This window comes from Heteronotia binoei, chromosome 5, assembly GCF_032191835.1.
Source record: "Heteronotia binoei isolate CCM8104 ecotype False Entrance Well chromosome 5, APGP_CSIRO_Hbin_v1, whole genome shotgun sequence".
NCBI lineage: Eukaryota > Metazoa > Chordata > Lepidosauria > Squamata > Gekkonidae > Heteronotia > Heteronotia binoei.
The window spans coordinates 90,709,164-90,725,153 of record NC_083227.1 but is presented as its reverse complement, the minus strand read 5'-3'; the positions used below and the strand labels follow the sequence as shown (position 1 = coordinate 90,725,153).

At 40.6% G+C, this 15,990-nt stretch overlaps 1 protein-coding gene across 5 annotated transcripts in view; it reads right to left on the bottom strand.

Moving 5' to 3' along the window:
- FGD3 (FYVE, RhoGEF and PH domain containing 3) overlaps window positions 1–15,990 on the bottom strand; it is a 189,235-nt gene that overhangs the window by 53,445 nt on the left and 119,800 nt on the right. For all 5 annotated transcript variants that reach the window (XM_060239800.1, XM_060239797.1, XM_060239799.1 and 2 more), the window contains exons 5-7: window positions 15,746–15,835; window positions 4,055–4,191; window positions 976–1,132 (exon numbers count right to left, since the gene is read on the bottom strand). In XM_060239800.1, coding sequence (XP_060095783.1) covers window positions 976–1,132; window positions 4,055–4,191; window positions 15,746–15,835 — 384 coding nt within the window. The remainder of the gene's footprint in view (window positions 1–975; window positions 1,133–4,054; window positions 4,192–15,745; window positions 15,836–15,990) is intronic.

The window sequence follows — 15,990 nt, the reverse complement described above, 5'->3', positions numbered from 1 at the left end:
AAGGCTGCAGGAGACTTCCAACTTTGCTCAGTGAATACATGTCATTGTGTCACAATGAAACTCAATCCAAAATTATGATAAAAGTAAATTATGATTTGGTAAAGGTAGTTCCCTGTGCAAGCACCAAGTCATTACTGTTTCATGGGATGACATCACATCACAATGTTTTCTTGGCAGACTTTTTTTGTTATGGGTGGTTTGTTATGGGTTGTTATGGGTGGCCTTCTCCAGTCATTTACATTTTACCCCTAGTAAGCTGGGTACTCATTTTATTGACACTTAAATTCAATCTTTGCTCTATATGATTTGAAAGCCTTTAAACTCCTGAATCACTATTTCTTATATCTCTCTTGTTACTTCAAAAGTACAAACAACTTTCCAAACACAAGAATTATAAATTAATTTAAATCAGTTGACATCAATCAATGCAATGGATATGCCCAAAAGGAAACGCTGGTAACACATCCTGGCTAACCATTATCAAGGACCAAACAGCTCTGAAAAAAAATTTCAACAAGCAATAACTATCTTACACATTTATAAAAACTCTTGACAATAAATAATGCTTACTTCAATGTTTTGCATTAACTCAGATGCAAACTTTAATTGCCTCATGTCAACAGTCTAGTAAAATCTTACACAACCACAACGATTTAGTACTCAATCCTGTGACAAACTGCATCTGACAGCCCAAGAGCCAAAAACTGACATACTGTTATGAGGTAAGCTGGCAAAACTTCTTTGTTTTTCTGAAAATTATATACCTATGTATTATGTTTAGATATAATAGCTCATTTTGATTGGTAGCTTAAGCTTTTAGATACCATTAAAGTTAAACTTAATAACAACAAAATAATATTTGTAACCATACATTGTGTGCTTCATGGACAAGTAAGATGGGATCATTTTCTAGTTTCATTGTCTCTTCAAGTCTAATGTCAACTGGCTAAGAATGGTAAGAATTTCATAATATACCTGAATATTTTGTACAACTTCTTTAAATGGAGAGGATCTCTGCATCCATGTATTCACCATGTCCATTGCTCTGTCAAAATTCTTTACATATTCTCCATACATCTTCAGAAATGGAGCAAGTTTTTGAAGGATATCACCTAGTCGTGGGTTTGTATTCCTGTAGAATAATAAATAAATATCCCTAGATGAGCTCCAACACCTATTTTTCTACAAAATGACCCCTAAATATATGGTAATAGATATGAAGTAGAAACTAAAGGCTTAAATATGGGATACAAAGCATGGAAAAACCAAAGTGCTTGTATGGTATAATACTGTACACAGTATCAGCTTACACAGTGTACCAGCACAGTGGATTTTCATACTGATAGAATTGCCTGGTCATGGTCTTAAAACATGCATATACAGACGATATAGAGACAATTCTCTTGCATCAAATTAAGAAATAATATATAAAACATTGTGATTTATATGTGTATTTCAATTACTAGTATATTTAGAACAGCTGTAACATAATTTCCAGGAGGGAAAGAGGCATGGCATAGCCCAATCTTCCTTTTCTCAGAAATTAACCAGGGCTGATATTTGGAAGAGAAACGACCAAGGAAGGCTCTTCAGAAGAAGATATTGGTAAAACACCTCTGCTTTCCACTTGACATGAAACTAGGCTTCCCAACCCTCCCGCCCTGGCTGGGGACTCCCGAATTTTCAGCCTCCTCCCCTGCTCTTAAAAAGTCTGGGGGCGGGGGAGAGAGAACATACCTGCAGGAATCATGTTTTACAGCCTGGGATCCGTTTTTAAGGCTGCACAGGAAACAGGAACGGCCCTTTAAGGCTGCACAGGAAACAGGAACGGCCCCTCCCTTTCTTTTCCTGTGCAGTCTTACTTTCTTTTTCACAGCCAGCAAATTCTGCTGGAAGAAGACCAAGTAAGGTAAGTGTTTGTGTGTGTGTGTGTGTGTGAGAGAGAGGGAGGGGGCAAAGAGGGGGGAATTCCCTGGTATGGAGGCCCACCCCCCCTTTAGAAAGCGTGGGGGGGGAAGGAAATGTCTACTAGGCACTCTATTATTCCCTATGGAGAACGATTCCCATAGAGAATAATAGGGAATTGATCCATGGGTATTGGGGGCTCTGGGGGGGCTATTTTTTGAGGTAGAAGCACCAGATTTTTAGTATAGCAGCTAGTGCCTCTCCCCAAAATACCCCCCAAGTTTCAAAAATATTGGACCAGATGGTCCAATTCTATGAGCCCCAAAAGATGGTGCCCCTATCCTTAATTATTTCCTATGGAAGAAAGGCATTTAAAAATAATAGGGAATTATGCTGTCCCTTTAAATGTGATGGCCAGAACTCCCTTGGAGTTCAATTATGCTTGTCACATCCTTGTTCCTGGCTCCATCCCCAATGTCTCCTGGCTCCACCCCCAAAGTCTCCTGGCTCCACCCCCAAATTCCCCAGATTTTTCTTTAATTGGACTTGGCAACCCTACATGAAACCCCCTTGCTGGGGTCTCCATAAGTTGATTGTGACTTGATGGGGTTAACACACACAATTTAATTACCAGTACAATTGTAATCATGTCTACTCAGAAGTAAGACACATTGTGTTCAATAGGGCTTACTTCTAGGCAGAGATATGGGGAAGAAACTTTTCCAAAATGGTCAAATTTACAATCCTATATTTTCCCAGATCTAAATATAGCCTTTCTAGAATTGTTGGAGCTGTTGTGCTCCAAATCGATCTTGTAATAAGGGCTGAATATGGGTTACGAAGCATGAAAAAGCTACAGTGCTTGCCAGTTGTTTTTTGTTTGTTTGTTTTGTAGAAAAAGCCCAGCAAGAACTCAATTGCATTTAGGCCACACACCCTGATGCCAAGCCAGCTGGAACTGCATTCCTGCTCAGAAAAAGCCCTGCACAGTGTAATACTGCACAAAGTACTAGTTTGCACAGTGTACTAATTTGCATAGTTACATAATAGCTCAAAAGGAAGGTGACACTAAATTAAAGATGACTTTGTAAAAAAAATAATTTGCTAATTTTTAAAGTGAACATAACTGTAAGAGAATGTAAGATGACCCCCCTCCCTTTTGTTGACATACTTGGGAAAAAAACTAGTCTTGCATTGGAGAAAATACTGTATTTGCCTTCTTTTGCTAACATTATTTAAATTAAATTATTTATTTAAATTTAAATCAGAAAATTTCACAGGAAATCCTACATCACTGCTTCTAGGTAAGTTTACATAGGATTTTCTCTTTTGGTGTGAACTGCAATTGTGACTACCACTTTATTCATCTCTTATGAACAAATTCAGTAGTAATAAACATTATTGTGGGAGAAGTGTATGTGGACATTTACATCTTGCTGTTGTCTGTTTATTCCCATTAGTACTTCCTTAAGCAGGTTGTCCTATCCTCTGAAAATGATGTTTTCTTAAGAGCCTTTGGAGAGCTTTGACCAGTTTTTTTTACAAAAATGTAAAAAGCTCCAGCAGACAGAGGGAAGATGGCACAGGTGGGGGAACTGAAGCTGGGAAAAAGCAAGGAAGCCTCTCTTTTGGAAGTCATGTTGCTGCTGTTCTGTATTGGCAGCCGTAATGGGGAAACCATATAAGCCTGTCTCCATGTGGAAATCACCACAATTTAAATCCAAAGCTGTGCATGCAAGGCTTCACCACTGATTTCAGTGTTAGTGGAAAGTCCATGGTTGCAACCATAAAAGGGCACCCTGCACTGAAGACAATAGGGAACATACTGCTCCCATATGATTAACTGGCCCCAGCCTCTGTTCAAAAACAGCAACATAAGGTTTTGACTGTCTTACTGGGGGAGGGGCTTTTCAGCTCCCAGATCTGCCATTGGTGCAGATGCATGAAGAAAGTTACAAAAACCAAAGTGCTTGCGTCGGCTGGATTGAGGCAATTAATAAAATTATTATTATTATTATTATTATTACCTCTACCAGAAAGATGCAGATGCATTCTACTGTGCAATTAATTAAGAGCATATCTGTCATACTACAGCACTTTATTATAATTATAATTGCTAGAGCATGCTTAAAATATATGGTTTACCTACCATTCATCTGTAATCCTTGTTTTGAGCTCAGGCAGTAGAAATTGTTCATGGAAACAATAGATGGAAGAAATATTTGAAAAGATGCCTGTTACCACTTCAGGTGGAACCCCCGCTTCATACAATTTAGTGCAAAAAACCTGCACATACAAACACAAAGAAAAATTCCTCAAGGTAAAACCCCAAAAGTATATCATCACTACAAACCTAGCTGGATGATATTTTAAGATCTTTATTTTTAATATTTTTTTCACAAGATGAATTCAAGAAAATGTTCAGTTTGTTTAAAAGATGATGCCTCAGTCAAATGAAGTAATACAAAACTTTGCAATTAATATGCCACCTAATTAATTCTGAACCTGTATACACACACACACACACACACAGTGAGATAAAAAGCATTTAGTGTTTAATACAGAAGCAGCATCTCAAAAAAAAGAAAAGAAAAGAAAGGTGATAGTCTTTAGATATGTGTGAGCACCTTTCCTACATAATGTTCTACTAGTTAAAAAATTGATTTCTGCCAAGGAAAAGCTGCTCTAAAATGTGGATCAATTTCCTCCTATTTCCACATTAGGCATTGCACAAGAGGACAAGAAACGTCTGAATCAGCTGCTAGATGAATTTGACCTCAGAACATTCAACAGACAACAGGAAGTCAATTGTCCCAAAATAACTACCATTAGCTCTATTCATACTGTCAATTCAAAATGAAGACACTGAGTACAAGAGCTATCAAGACTCCAGATTAACAAATACATCCAGGAATATTTAATGATCATTCTTTTCTTGCAGGCTATGTTGGAATTAACAATTATACAGCCATACATTCATACAGTTTTTAAGGCATATCACATATACTCTCTTAATAATAACAATACTAATAATACTAATACAAAGAAGAAGAAGAAGAAGAAGAAGAGGAGGAAGAGGAGGAGGAGATTGGATTGATACCTTGCCCTTCCCTACCCAAAGGAGTCTTCAGAGCAGCTTACCGCCCCGTCTTCTCCCCACAACAGACATCTTGTGAGGTAGGTGGGGCTGAGAGAGAACAACTCTGAGAGAATTTGTTGCTGACCCAAGATCACGTCAGCAGGTGCATGTGCAGAAGTAGGGAATCAAATCCGTTTCTCCCATATAAGACTCTGAGCAATTAATCACTACACCAAATTATTAAATTCCAAATGTTTAATGGAACCCAAGAGCCCAGTTTGTAACTAAGGACATTTTTGAAAATTCATTTTTAGTCTTAACAACATCTCAATAAGGTAGATCAGTTTTATCCCCATTCTAGGAATGGAAAGACTGAGGATGAGAAGGAAATAAATGAGTTATCAAAATGTGGAAAGCAGACACTCTTGACAGGTTTAACACTTTACAGTTGATTATATAATTAATTTAGAAATTACCTGTAGTGGCTGCTTTGCGCCCAGCATTCTCCCAGCATACTCAACACAGTATTTCTTTTTAAAAGAAAGTTAATGGGCTCAGGGCCAGCCCTAGACTATCTGATGCCCTAGGCCAGGGATGGCCAATGGTAGCTCTCCAGATGTTTTTTGCCTACAACTCCCATCAGCCCCAGCCATTGGCTATGCTGGCTGGGGCTGATGGGAATAAGAACATAAGAGAAGCCATGTTGGATCAGGCCAACGGCCCATCCAGTCCAACACTCTGTGTCACACAGTGGCAAAAAATTTTATATATACACACACACTGTGGCTAATAGCCACTGATGGACCTCTGCTCCATATTTTTATCTAAACCCCTCTTGAAGGTGGCTATACTTGTGGCCGCCACCACCTCCTGTGGCAGTGAATTCCACATGTTAATCACCCTTTGGGTGAAGAAGTACTTCCTTTTATCCGTTTTAACCTGTCTGCTTAGCAATTTCATCGAATGTCCACGAGTTCTTGTATTGTGAGAAAGGGAGAAAAGTACTTCTTTCTCTACTTCCTCCATCCCATGCATTATCTTGTAAACCTCTATCATGTCACCCCGCAGTCGACGTTTCTCCAAGCTAAAGAGCCCCAAGTGTTTCAACCTTTCTTCATAGGGAAAGTGCTCCAGCCCTTTAATCATTCTAGTTGCCCTTTTCTGGACTTTCTCCAATGCTATAATATCCTTTTTGAGGTGCGGCGACCAGAACTGCACACAGTACTCCAAATGAGACCGCAGCATCGATTTATACAGGGGCATTATGATACTGGCTGATTTGTTTTCAATTCCCTTCCTAATAATTCTCAGCATGGCGTTGGCCTTTTTTATTGCAAACGCACACTTTCTTGACATTTTCAGTGAGTTATCTACCACGACCCCAAGATCTCTCTCTTGGTCAGTCTCTACCAGTTCACACCCCATCAACTTGTATTTGTAGCTGGGATTCTTGGCCCCAATGTGCATTACTTTGCACTTGGCCACATTGAACCGCATCTGCCACTTTGACGCCCACTCACCCAGCCTCAACAGATCCCTCTGGAGTTCCTCACAATCCTCTCTGGTTCTCACTACCCTGAACAATTTAGTGTCATCCGCAAACTTGGCCACTTCATTGCTCACTCCCAACTCTAAATCATTTATGAACAAGTTAAAGAGCCAGTTAAAGAACAAGTTAAAGAACAAGTTAAAGACCCAGTACCGAGCCCTGCGGCACCCCACTGCTTACCGTCCTCCACTGCGAAGACTGCCCATTTATACTCACTCTCTGCTTCCTATTACTCAGCCAGTTTTTGATCCACAAGAGGACCTGTCCTTTTACTCCATGACTCTCAAGCTTTCTAAGGAGCCTTTGATGAGGAACTTTTATCAAAAGCTTTCTGGAAGTCAAGGTAAACAACATCTATCGGGTCTCCTTTGTCCACATGTTTGTTCACCCCCTCAAAGAAATGTAACAGGTTAGTGAGGCAAGATCTTCCCTTACAGAACCCATGCTGAGTCTTCCTCAATAATGTGCCTACTCATTCTGTCATCAGTGTGCCTACTCATTCTGTCCTTGATAATGCTTTCTACCAACTTTCCGGTATTGAAGTCAGACTGACTGGCCTGTAATTTCCCGGATCTCCTCTGGAACCCTTTTTAAAGATGGGGGTGACGTTTGCTACCTTCCAGTCCTCAGGAATGGAGGCAGATTTCAATGAAAGATTACAGATTTTTGTCAAAAGATCCACAAGTTCAACTTTGAGTTCTTTCAGAACTCTCGGATGTATGCCATCCGGACCTGGTGACTTATTAGTTTTAATTTGTCTATCAGTTGTAGGACCTCCTCTTTTGTCACCTCAATCTGACTCAGGTCTTTCAACACCCTTTCCAAAATTAGTGGTTCTGGGGCGGGCAAAAAGTTCTCATCTTCCACAGAGAAGACGGAGGCAAAAAATTCATTTAGCTTCTCAGCCATTTCCCTATCCTCCTTCAGTAATCCTTTTACCCCATGGTCATCCAAGGGCCCCACTGCCTCCCTGGCTGGTTTCCTACTTCTAATATATTTGAAGAAATTTTTATTGTTGGTCTTTATGTTTTTTGCAATATGCTCCTCATAGTCCTTTTTTGCCTGCCTGATCACAGTCTTGCATTTGATTTGCCACAGGCTGTGTTCCCTTTTACTAATCTCACTTGGACTGGTTTTCCACCACTTAAAGGAGTCCTTTTTACCTTTTACAGCTTCCATTACTTTGTTTGTTAACCACGCAGGCCTTTTCTGATGCCTGTTTTTGCCTTTCCTAACTTGTGGTATGTATTTTATCTGAGCTTCTAGGATTATAGTTTTAAATAGTGTCCAAGCTTCCCCAAGGGTTTTGACCGTATGTACCTTTCCTTTCAGTTTCCTCCTCACATGCCTCCTCATCTCAGTGTATTTACCCCTTTTAAAGTTAAACGTGGTTGTGGCGGTCTTTTTGGACAACTCCCTATTTATACAAACGGTGAAATCAATAACATTATGGTCACTGCTCCCAAGAGGCGCAATCACTTCTACATCTCTCACCAAGTCTTGGGCATTACTTAGGACCAAATCCAGGATTGCCCCACCCCTGGTAGGTTCTGAGACCATCTGCTCCATAGCACAGTCATTGAGAGCATCTAGAAACTCAATCTCTTTCTCTCGACCAGAACACAATCAATCTGCGGGTAGTTAAAGTCACCTATTACGACACAGTTTTTACGTTTAGCCGCTATCTTTAAGCCTTCCATCATATTATAATCGTCCTCTCTCTTTTGATTTGGTGGGCGATAACAAACTCCCATAGTTAAATTTCCTTTTGGGCCCTCTATTTCAACCCAAAGCATTTCTAAAAGTGAATCTAATTCTCTGACCTCAGTCTTACTGGATCGTATATCCTCTCTGACATACAGAGCCACCCCACCTCCAACCCTTCCCTCCCTATCCTTCCAATATAACTTATATCCAGGAATCACCGTGTCCCACTGATTCTCCTCATTCCACCAAGTTTCTGAAATTCCCACAATGTCTATGTTTTCTCCCAACACTAAACATTCCAATTCACCAATTTTACTTCGAACACTTCTAGCATTTGCATACAAACATCTATAATTTCCCAGGCAAGCTAGGCCCGCCACCTTCCTCCTGCCGCCTCTAGACTCTGGCAGACAGTCCATACTGTTTGTCACCTTCAAAGTGGACAACTCTGGTCCGTTACCCGGTAGAATAATAGCAGCCAACCCTTCATCTCTTTGAGACGAGTCCTCCCAAACCAGAGACATTTCATCTCCTGTCAGCTTTCCCCCAAGATTTAGTTTAAAAACTGCTCTGCCACCTTTTTGATTTTAAGCGCCAGCAGCCTGGTTCCATCCAGGGACAAGTGGAGACCGTCTCTTTTGTATAGAGTTGTAGGCAAAAAACATCTGGAGAGCTACCGTTGGCCGCCCTGCCCTAGGCAAAGATAACTTCTGCCCCCCCCCCACCCCCAGTTGCACACCAAATCTTCTAGCATGCCACTCCACAGAAGACGGCACTCCTAGGGTCATACATTGGGGAAACACTACATAAAACAAATGACAGAAATACCCACTGAAAACAATGGGAGGTGCCTGAAAGATCAGCAGATATAATGGGAGCCCAGAATGCCAATTGACTTGCATGGGCTCCACTAAAATACTTTTTTGCCATCAAGTTGCCGCTAACTTACGGTGATCCCAGAAGGTTTTCAAGGCAAGAGACATCCGGAGGTGGTTTGCCATTGCCTGCCTCTGCTTAGTGACCCTGGACTTCCTTGGTGGTGTCCCTTACCCTTGCTTGGCTTTCCAGATCTGACAAGATCAGGCTACCCTCTGCTATTCAAGTTAGTTGCAATTAAAATGTTAAACAGATTTTGTTAAACCTACCCTGGACCTGGAATGACAGCCTCCTGAGTAGGACTCTGACTCTGTAAGCAGCCTTCTGAAATGGGAATGAGTTTCCCGAAATGGAATGACCATCCTTGGGGACAGCATAAGTATTCTGGGGATGAAATGACAGACCCCAGAGTAGAATGACAGTCTCTGTACCCAGAAAAAATGCTCTGGGCCTGGAATGACAGCCACTGAGAGTAGCAGAACCATCCTTGGACTGGAACAACAACTCACAGAGTGGAACAACAGTCCCTGTGGTTAAAATCAGTACTCTGCAACTGCAATCATAAATCTTGAGAGCAGAATGAAATAACTTACATTTAAATAAATATTTCTGAAGGTTGCATTGCATACAGAATACAGAGACCGGGCAGGGGGACAGGGAGCAAGACACTGGAAAGCTGATGGGGGAAGGTGCTCCCAGGAGAACTGCAGCATACAGAACACACATGCACACACGGGGTGGGGGGGAGAGGGAGCAAGGCATTGGAAAGCTGATAACTTGGAGAAAACCTTGTTGTCTTTAGATGCCACTGAACTCAAACATTGCTTTGCAGTTTGCACAGAGAAGCAAGCTAGGAGTGGGACCCAGCTGCTCCCGGGATATTTGCAGCATCCAAAACATACACAGAGGGGGTGAAACAAGGCACAGGAAAGCTGTTACCTTGAAGAAAACCTTGTTGGCCTTTAGATGCTACTGACTGGACTCTGAGAGCGAAGCTAGGAAGGCGAGGGGGAGGGTAAACCCACTTGCTCCTGGGAGATCTACAGCATACAGAACACACACACACAGACATGGGGGGCAAGGAACTGGAAAGCTGATACCTTGAATAAGACCTTGTTTCGGTCTTTAGATGCTACTGGACTCACAGAGAGGCAAGCTAGGAAGGCGAGGGGAAGGGAGAGGTGGACCCATTTGTGCGGGATGAACTCCCGTGAGATCAACAGCATACAGATGCCAAGGGACTCAATTGTTGCTGCACTCAGGCAGAGGGAAGGAGGTGAGAGGCAGGTGGACCGAAACAATGAAGGGGTGGGATTTGCACGAGAAAAACAGTAAGTAGCTAAGCCCAGCCATCGGGAATGAGTGGATCTGCTGATTGAACTGCCAACCCCAGCTAACTGGCAGTAAAGCTTCAATGGGGGAGGGGAATTGGGGGGGGGGCGCTCTTTCTTTGACGTGAGCAGTGGGAGGGAAGGGAAGAAAAGTGGCACAGAGTTTCTTCCCGTCCCCCAAGCAGGGGAAGGCATGGTTGGAGCCTGAGCTTGGAAAGGGGCGAGGGAAAGGATGGGTATAAAGTTCTGAATACTCCGGAGTGGCTCAATGCTCTGCAGCTTAAAGTGGGGCATTATTTTGGACGAGCCAGAGTGCTCAGAATCAGTTAAGCCTGCTCTCCTCCTTGTGCTGCAGCAGCCACATGGATCACCAAGCGACTGCACTGCCTGATCTGTTGGTGCTGTTCCATGGCAGGCTGGAATCCTCGCCTCCCCACCACGCTCCTTGCAAGGTGATAAGCCTGAGCAAGGGGGTGGCCAAGCTGTTCTCTCCGCTGCTTCCCAGGTCTGTCCCAGTACCAGTTGCTGCTGCCCCTGACTTAGTCACATGGGGGGGGCGTCCAATTTGGCAACCCCTGGAGGCCAGCGCCCTAGGCAGCCACCTGATTTGCCTAATGAGAGGGCCGGCCTTGAATGAGGTATGAACAAAAGGAACAGATAAACACCAGTTGTCATGAAGTTGGATAAATGTATTTTGAGAGATTCTAAAAAACTTGGGGGGAGGGCATATTTCACACAGGATTATCAAGTTTTTGAGAATTTTTGCTCCTTGTGGCAGTACCACGTCAACAGAATTTTAATCATAAAGGAAAAAGCCCAGTTTGTTACAAGGAAAAGGCCCTTTTCATGTCTCATAGACAGGTGCAGGAAAAGATTGGAAGACATGGGTTGTTTTGTTAGCTACATTATGACATGCAGAAATAAACCACAAACTATCCTAGACCATTTTTGCTCAACATCTGTGACAAGTATTGCAATTCAGATTGTTGTGAAGGTCTATCCTGCTGGATAATCTAGGCATTTGGTTCTCTTGAGCATGAAAAAAAATAATTAACAGTATGACTTTCCGGGGAGATTTCCAGGATTTTGGCACCGTAACTAAAAAGGCCCTCTCCCAAGTTGCCAACTGCCTAACTTCAGAAGGTGGCAGCACTCAAAGCAGGACCTCGGGAAATGACTGCAGTGATTGCATAGGAATTTATCTTGCTCATAATGTTTGGACATTATGAATAGTGTTAATTTCCTTTTAAGGTATTGTGAAATGAAACTTCTGCATATTAATAGAAATAGGAATATTAATGTGTTTTATTTAGAAACATAAATATATACAAAATACAGATTTCTTTGAGTAATGTATAACATTGATTCAGTGAGACACATGGCTATACAGAATATCTTGATTCCTAATTCAGTGAGACAAGCAGAATATAAACAAAATTTACCAGCTCACTATATTATTATGATATAAATTCTACATCTTGATTACTTTACTCGTATAGATACAAAAAATTTAACGTGGCCCTATTATCATGAACAGCAAAAATCTAATAACTATTCCAGTTATTTAATAAGCAAACAATGGCTTATAATAACAATGATTCTGTAATTCCTCAAAATATAGACACCAATACCACACAGAGATTGTACAAAGTAGCTCACAGAAAGCATAAAGAGAAATCCCCTCTAAAGCCTTATCTCCAAAACATTATGAACAGTCCATAAACTTATTAGAAATATCAGAAGAGTTTTTAAATGTTCTTTATGTTAATTTAATAAGAAATACATTCTCTCAAACAGAATTCAACTAATCTTTGGATCTGGAAGATCTCCTTCCCCCTTCCATCTAACAGAAGGATTATTTTAACAACTGCAAGTAGGGTTAAGACAGATTCCAAATCTGACAAAATGTCAGTCTTTGATATAACCCAATAATATAACATGGATCCTGTGCAGCTGTTAAGTGTTGTCAAAACACTTCTGACTTATGGCAACCCTAGGAATCAATGACCTTCAAAATGTCCTGTCGTTAACAGCCTTAATGAAGTGAATTACAAAATCCCCCCAAAAAACTATTTTTACACAACTCCAAAAGAAAGTAACAAAATCCTCACCGATTGAGCCAGATCTCCAACAGTGATCTTGTATATTTTTAGAGCAAAGTAAGATGCTACTAAAACAAGCATTTAAAAATTCTCCCTTAATCTTGTGGACATAAGAGAGTCAGTTTGCTGTAGTGGTTAAGTGTGCGGACTCTTATCTGGGAGAACTGGGTTTGATTCCCTACTCCTCCACTTCCAGCTGCTGGAATGGCCTTGGGTTAGCCCTAGCTCTCGCAGAGTTGTCCTTGAAAGGGCAGCTTCTGTTGAGAGCTCTCTCAGCCCCACCTACCTCGCAGGGTGTCTGTTGTGGGAGAAGAAGATAAAGGAGATTGCAAACTACTCTGAGATTTGGAGTGGAGGGCGGGATATAAATCCAATATCATCTTCTTATAAGTCTAGGTAAAGCAATTTTCAATAACTCCTCTGGTCTGATATTCATCTGTAAATCCTTATTCCTTTATTATGATAGTTAAAAGATACCTCTATATTTTAAAGCAGAAGAGAAGACTGCAGATTTATACTGCCAGAGCAGCTTATAATCTTCTATATCTTCTCCCCCCCACAACATACACCCTGTAAGGTGGGTGGGGCTGAGAGGGTTCTCACAGCAGCTGCCCTTTCAAGGACAACTCCTGCAATAGCTATGGCTAACCCAAGGCCATTCCAACAGCTGTAAGTGGAGGAGTGGGGAATCAAACCTGATTCTCCCAGATAAGAGTCCACACATTTAACCACTACACCACTGGTGCATAGATATTTACAACAGATTCTCTAAATATATTATCAGTACTATCACCTCAAACAAGGTTTTAGATCTTTATTTTTCTTCTTGAACATTAAGCATGTAACTAATTTGAAAAAACTGAAACAAAGGGGGATCTTTCAAGGAGAACTTTTATAAAATGATATATCATTGGTATGTGACTCCAAAGAAATTGTCTAGAATATACAAAGGTACTTCTAGTTTATGTTGGAAATATAATGAAGAGACATTGTATCACATTTGTAAGAAAGCAAAAAAAACAACACAAATACAAACAGAAGATTTTAAAGACAACTGAAACCAGAGTCCTTTTTGTTAAGATAGATGGACGTGAAACTTTATTCCTATATATGACTATAGTAGCAATAATATTATATGCACAGCAATGGGAGTGTCCAACAATACCTATAATAGAAGAATGGTAGGAGAAAATTTTGGACCTTTTGGCAATGGCTAAACTTACTAAGTTGGTTAGGGAAAAGACAATTAGTTTATTAAAAATTGGAACCCCCTTATAGACTTTTTGCAGGTTAAAGACAATAACAATTTGATGATTTGTGGATGTGATGATTAAGATATTAAGATACAAAAAGAAGAAAATTCTTGATATAAAGGGAAACATTTGTAATCAAACTTATATTCATTGTGGAGAAAATCAAAGCCCTCTATTTTATGCATTTTTTCTTTTTTTTCTTTCTTTCATTTTCTCAAAAACGAAAGTTGAACATAAAAAAAGAAACAAAAGGGGTATCTCACCCAATTTAAAAGGCATTCCCTCATAGCTCAAAATCTGCTCATTACTATTTGGATCTTCCTAAGTTTAAGTTTAACATTAGCAATCCTCCCATCCAAGATCAAGGGAATGTTTTGCAAAAATTTCAAATACTCTTTATCTCAGAAAAAAAATGTGATCATTAAGCTCTAGTAAAGATTCTATAATTTGTTGATTCAAGACCCAAGGTATTTAACTGGGTTGGATCCTTAGTGGTGAAAGAGAGAGGACCCTTTTGAGGAGCGATAAGGTTATGCAGAATGGAGCTTGCAGTGAGGATGAGATTTGTGTCAGATCAAACAGAGGACCTGACAGGATCGAACCCTAATATTCCAGTGGATTTGGGAGCCTTGGGAGAAAGGAGCCATGCAACCCTTGAATTGTCTGACCAAATCCTGAGAACTTCTAATTCCAGCAGCTGGGGGTTTAATATCAATGGTTTTCAAGGTATTTCATGGTAAGTCTTCCTAGACTTTATGTTTCCAACTCCTTTAGCTTGGTGAAACCAGAAATGTTCATTTAATACTGGGCTTTAGAGAAGAAAGTTTAGGGCCTCACCACAAAGAACAAGAAAACAGAATTGGAAGAGAGCTACCACAGAATATATATTTTAAAAAGCCTTTCTTTATAAGCTTTCTGCTGTTCACTCTGGAGAGCTTCCTAAAGCTTTATCAAAGATTTCAGAGACTGAATGGCTCCTTTTTCTCATGGATCTGCAGCTTTTCTAAGCTTGTCCTAAGGCTTCAAGAACCTCTTTGGGGGCATTTGCATAGCTCTGTGTGATGTAAGCAGTGTCTATGACTCATACCAAAAAAGACGTTATGATAAGATGCAACTAATGTTATGAGTCAATTTAGAACTCTTTTAAAAACACTAGGTTTTAAAAAAAATGACATTCTCCAATAATGTTTGTAATTCCTGACTCAATTCTTCATCAAGTGATAAACTCATCATCATTTGCAGTGTTCCACCTATAATCAGATGAACATTTCTGCCAGAAAATGTGTGCATGCTATGAAGGAACTCATACTTCTGGAATGGAATAAAAAATGTGAATTTGAAAGCCTGCTGCAGAATGACCAAAGGAAAGATACTTGCTCAGACACTGTTCATTATGTGGCATGAACTGTTTTCAGAAACCACTTGCACTGCGTTGCTCTTGAGAAGACCTACATTCTTTGAGGTGGTTGTGGGAGTTCAGCAAATCATTAAACACTCATTCATTCAATGATGGATGAATCTATGGTAGCCACTGTGGCAGGAATCAAAACAGCTAGTACTAATCATGTAATCCACTGGTGCGGCAGCAATGCAATTACAAAAAGCTATGTGTGTGGCTATGGTAAAGTGGATCTCATGAAAAGCTGAGTAAACGTGACAATTTTTGACAAAGGCAACAATTCTGGATAAGAAAACAATAGTATGGTGGAAATTGGCCTGAAAGAGTGATAAAAATGAGACTTTGGGAATAAGGCAGAATGTAAGAGTAGGGGGGAAAGGGACAGAATACAGGGGAGGCCAACGGTAGCTCTCCAGATGTTTTTTTGCCTACAACTCCCATCAGCCCCAGTCATTGGCCATGCTGGCTGGGGCTAATGGGAGTTGTAGGCAAAAAACATCTGGAGAGCTAACGTTGGCCACCCCTGCAGTAGAGGCACACTTACCTGATCTAGCAGATGAAGTCTTTTAACATAAGCCTCTTCGGTATGAAGAAGTTCATTTGCAATGTTAAACAGCTTTTGTGGCTCAGAGCACTGGAATGAAAAATACAATGCGCACTTTTAATATACCTTCTGAACACCAAGGAAGCAGAGTCCTTTTTGTACCTGTTTCTTGTAGTTATACATGATCTCCACTGGGGAAAAAACATTTTTCCATTTTATTGCTCCAGTAATGCACAGTTTCATCT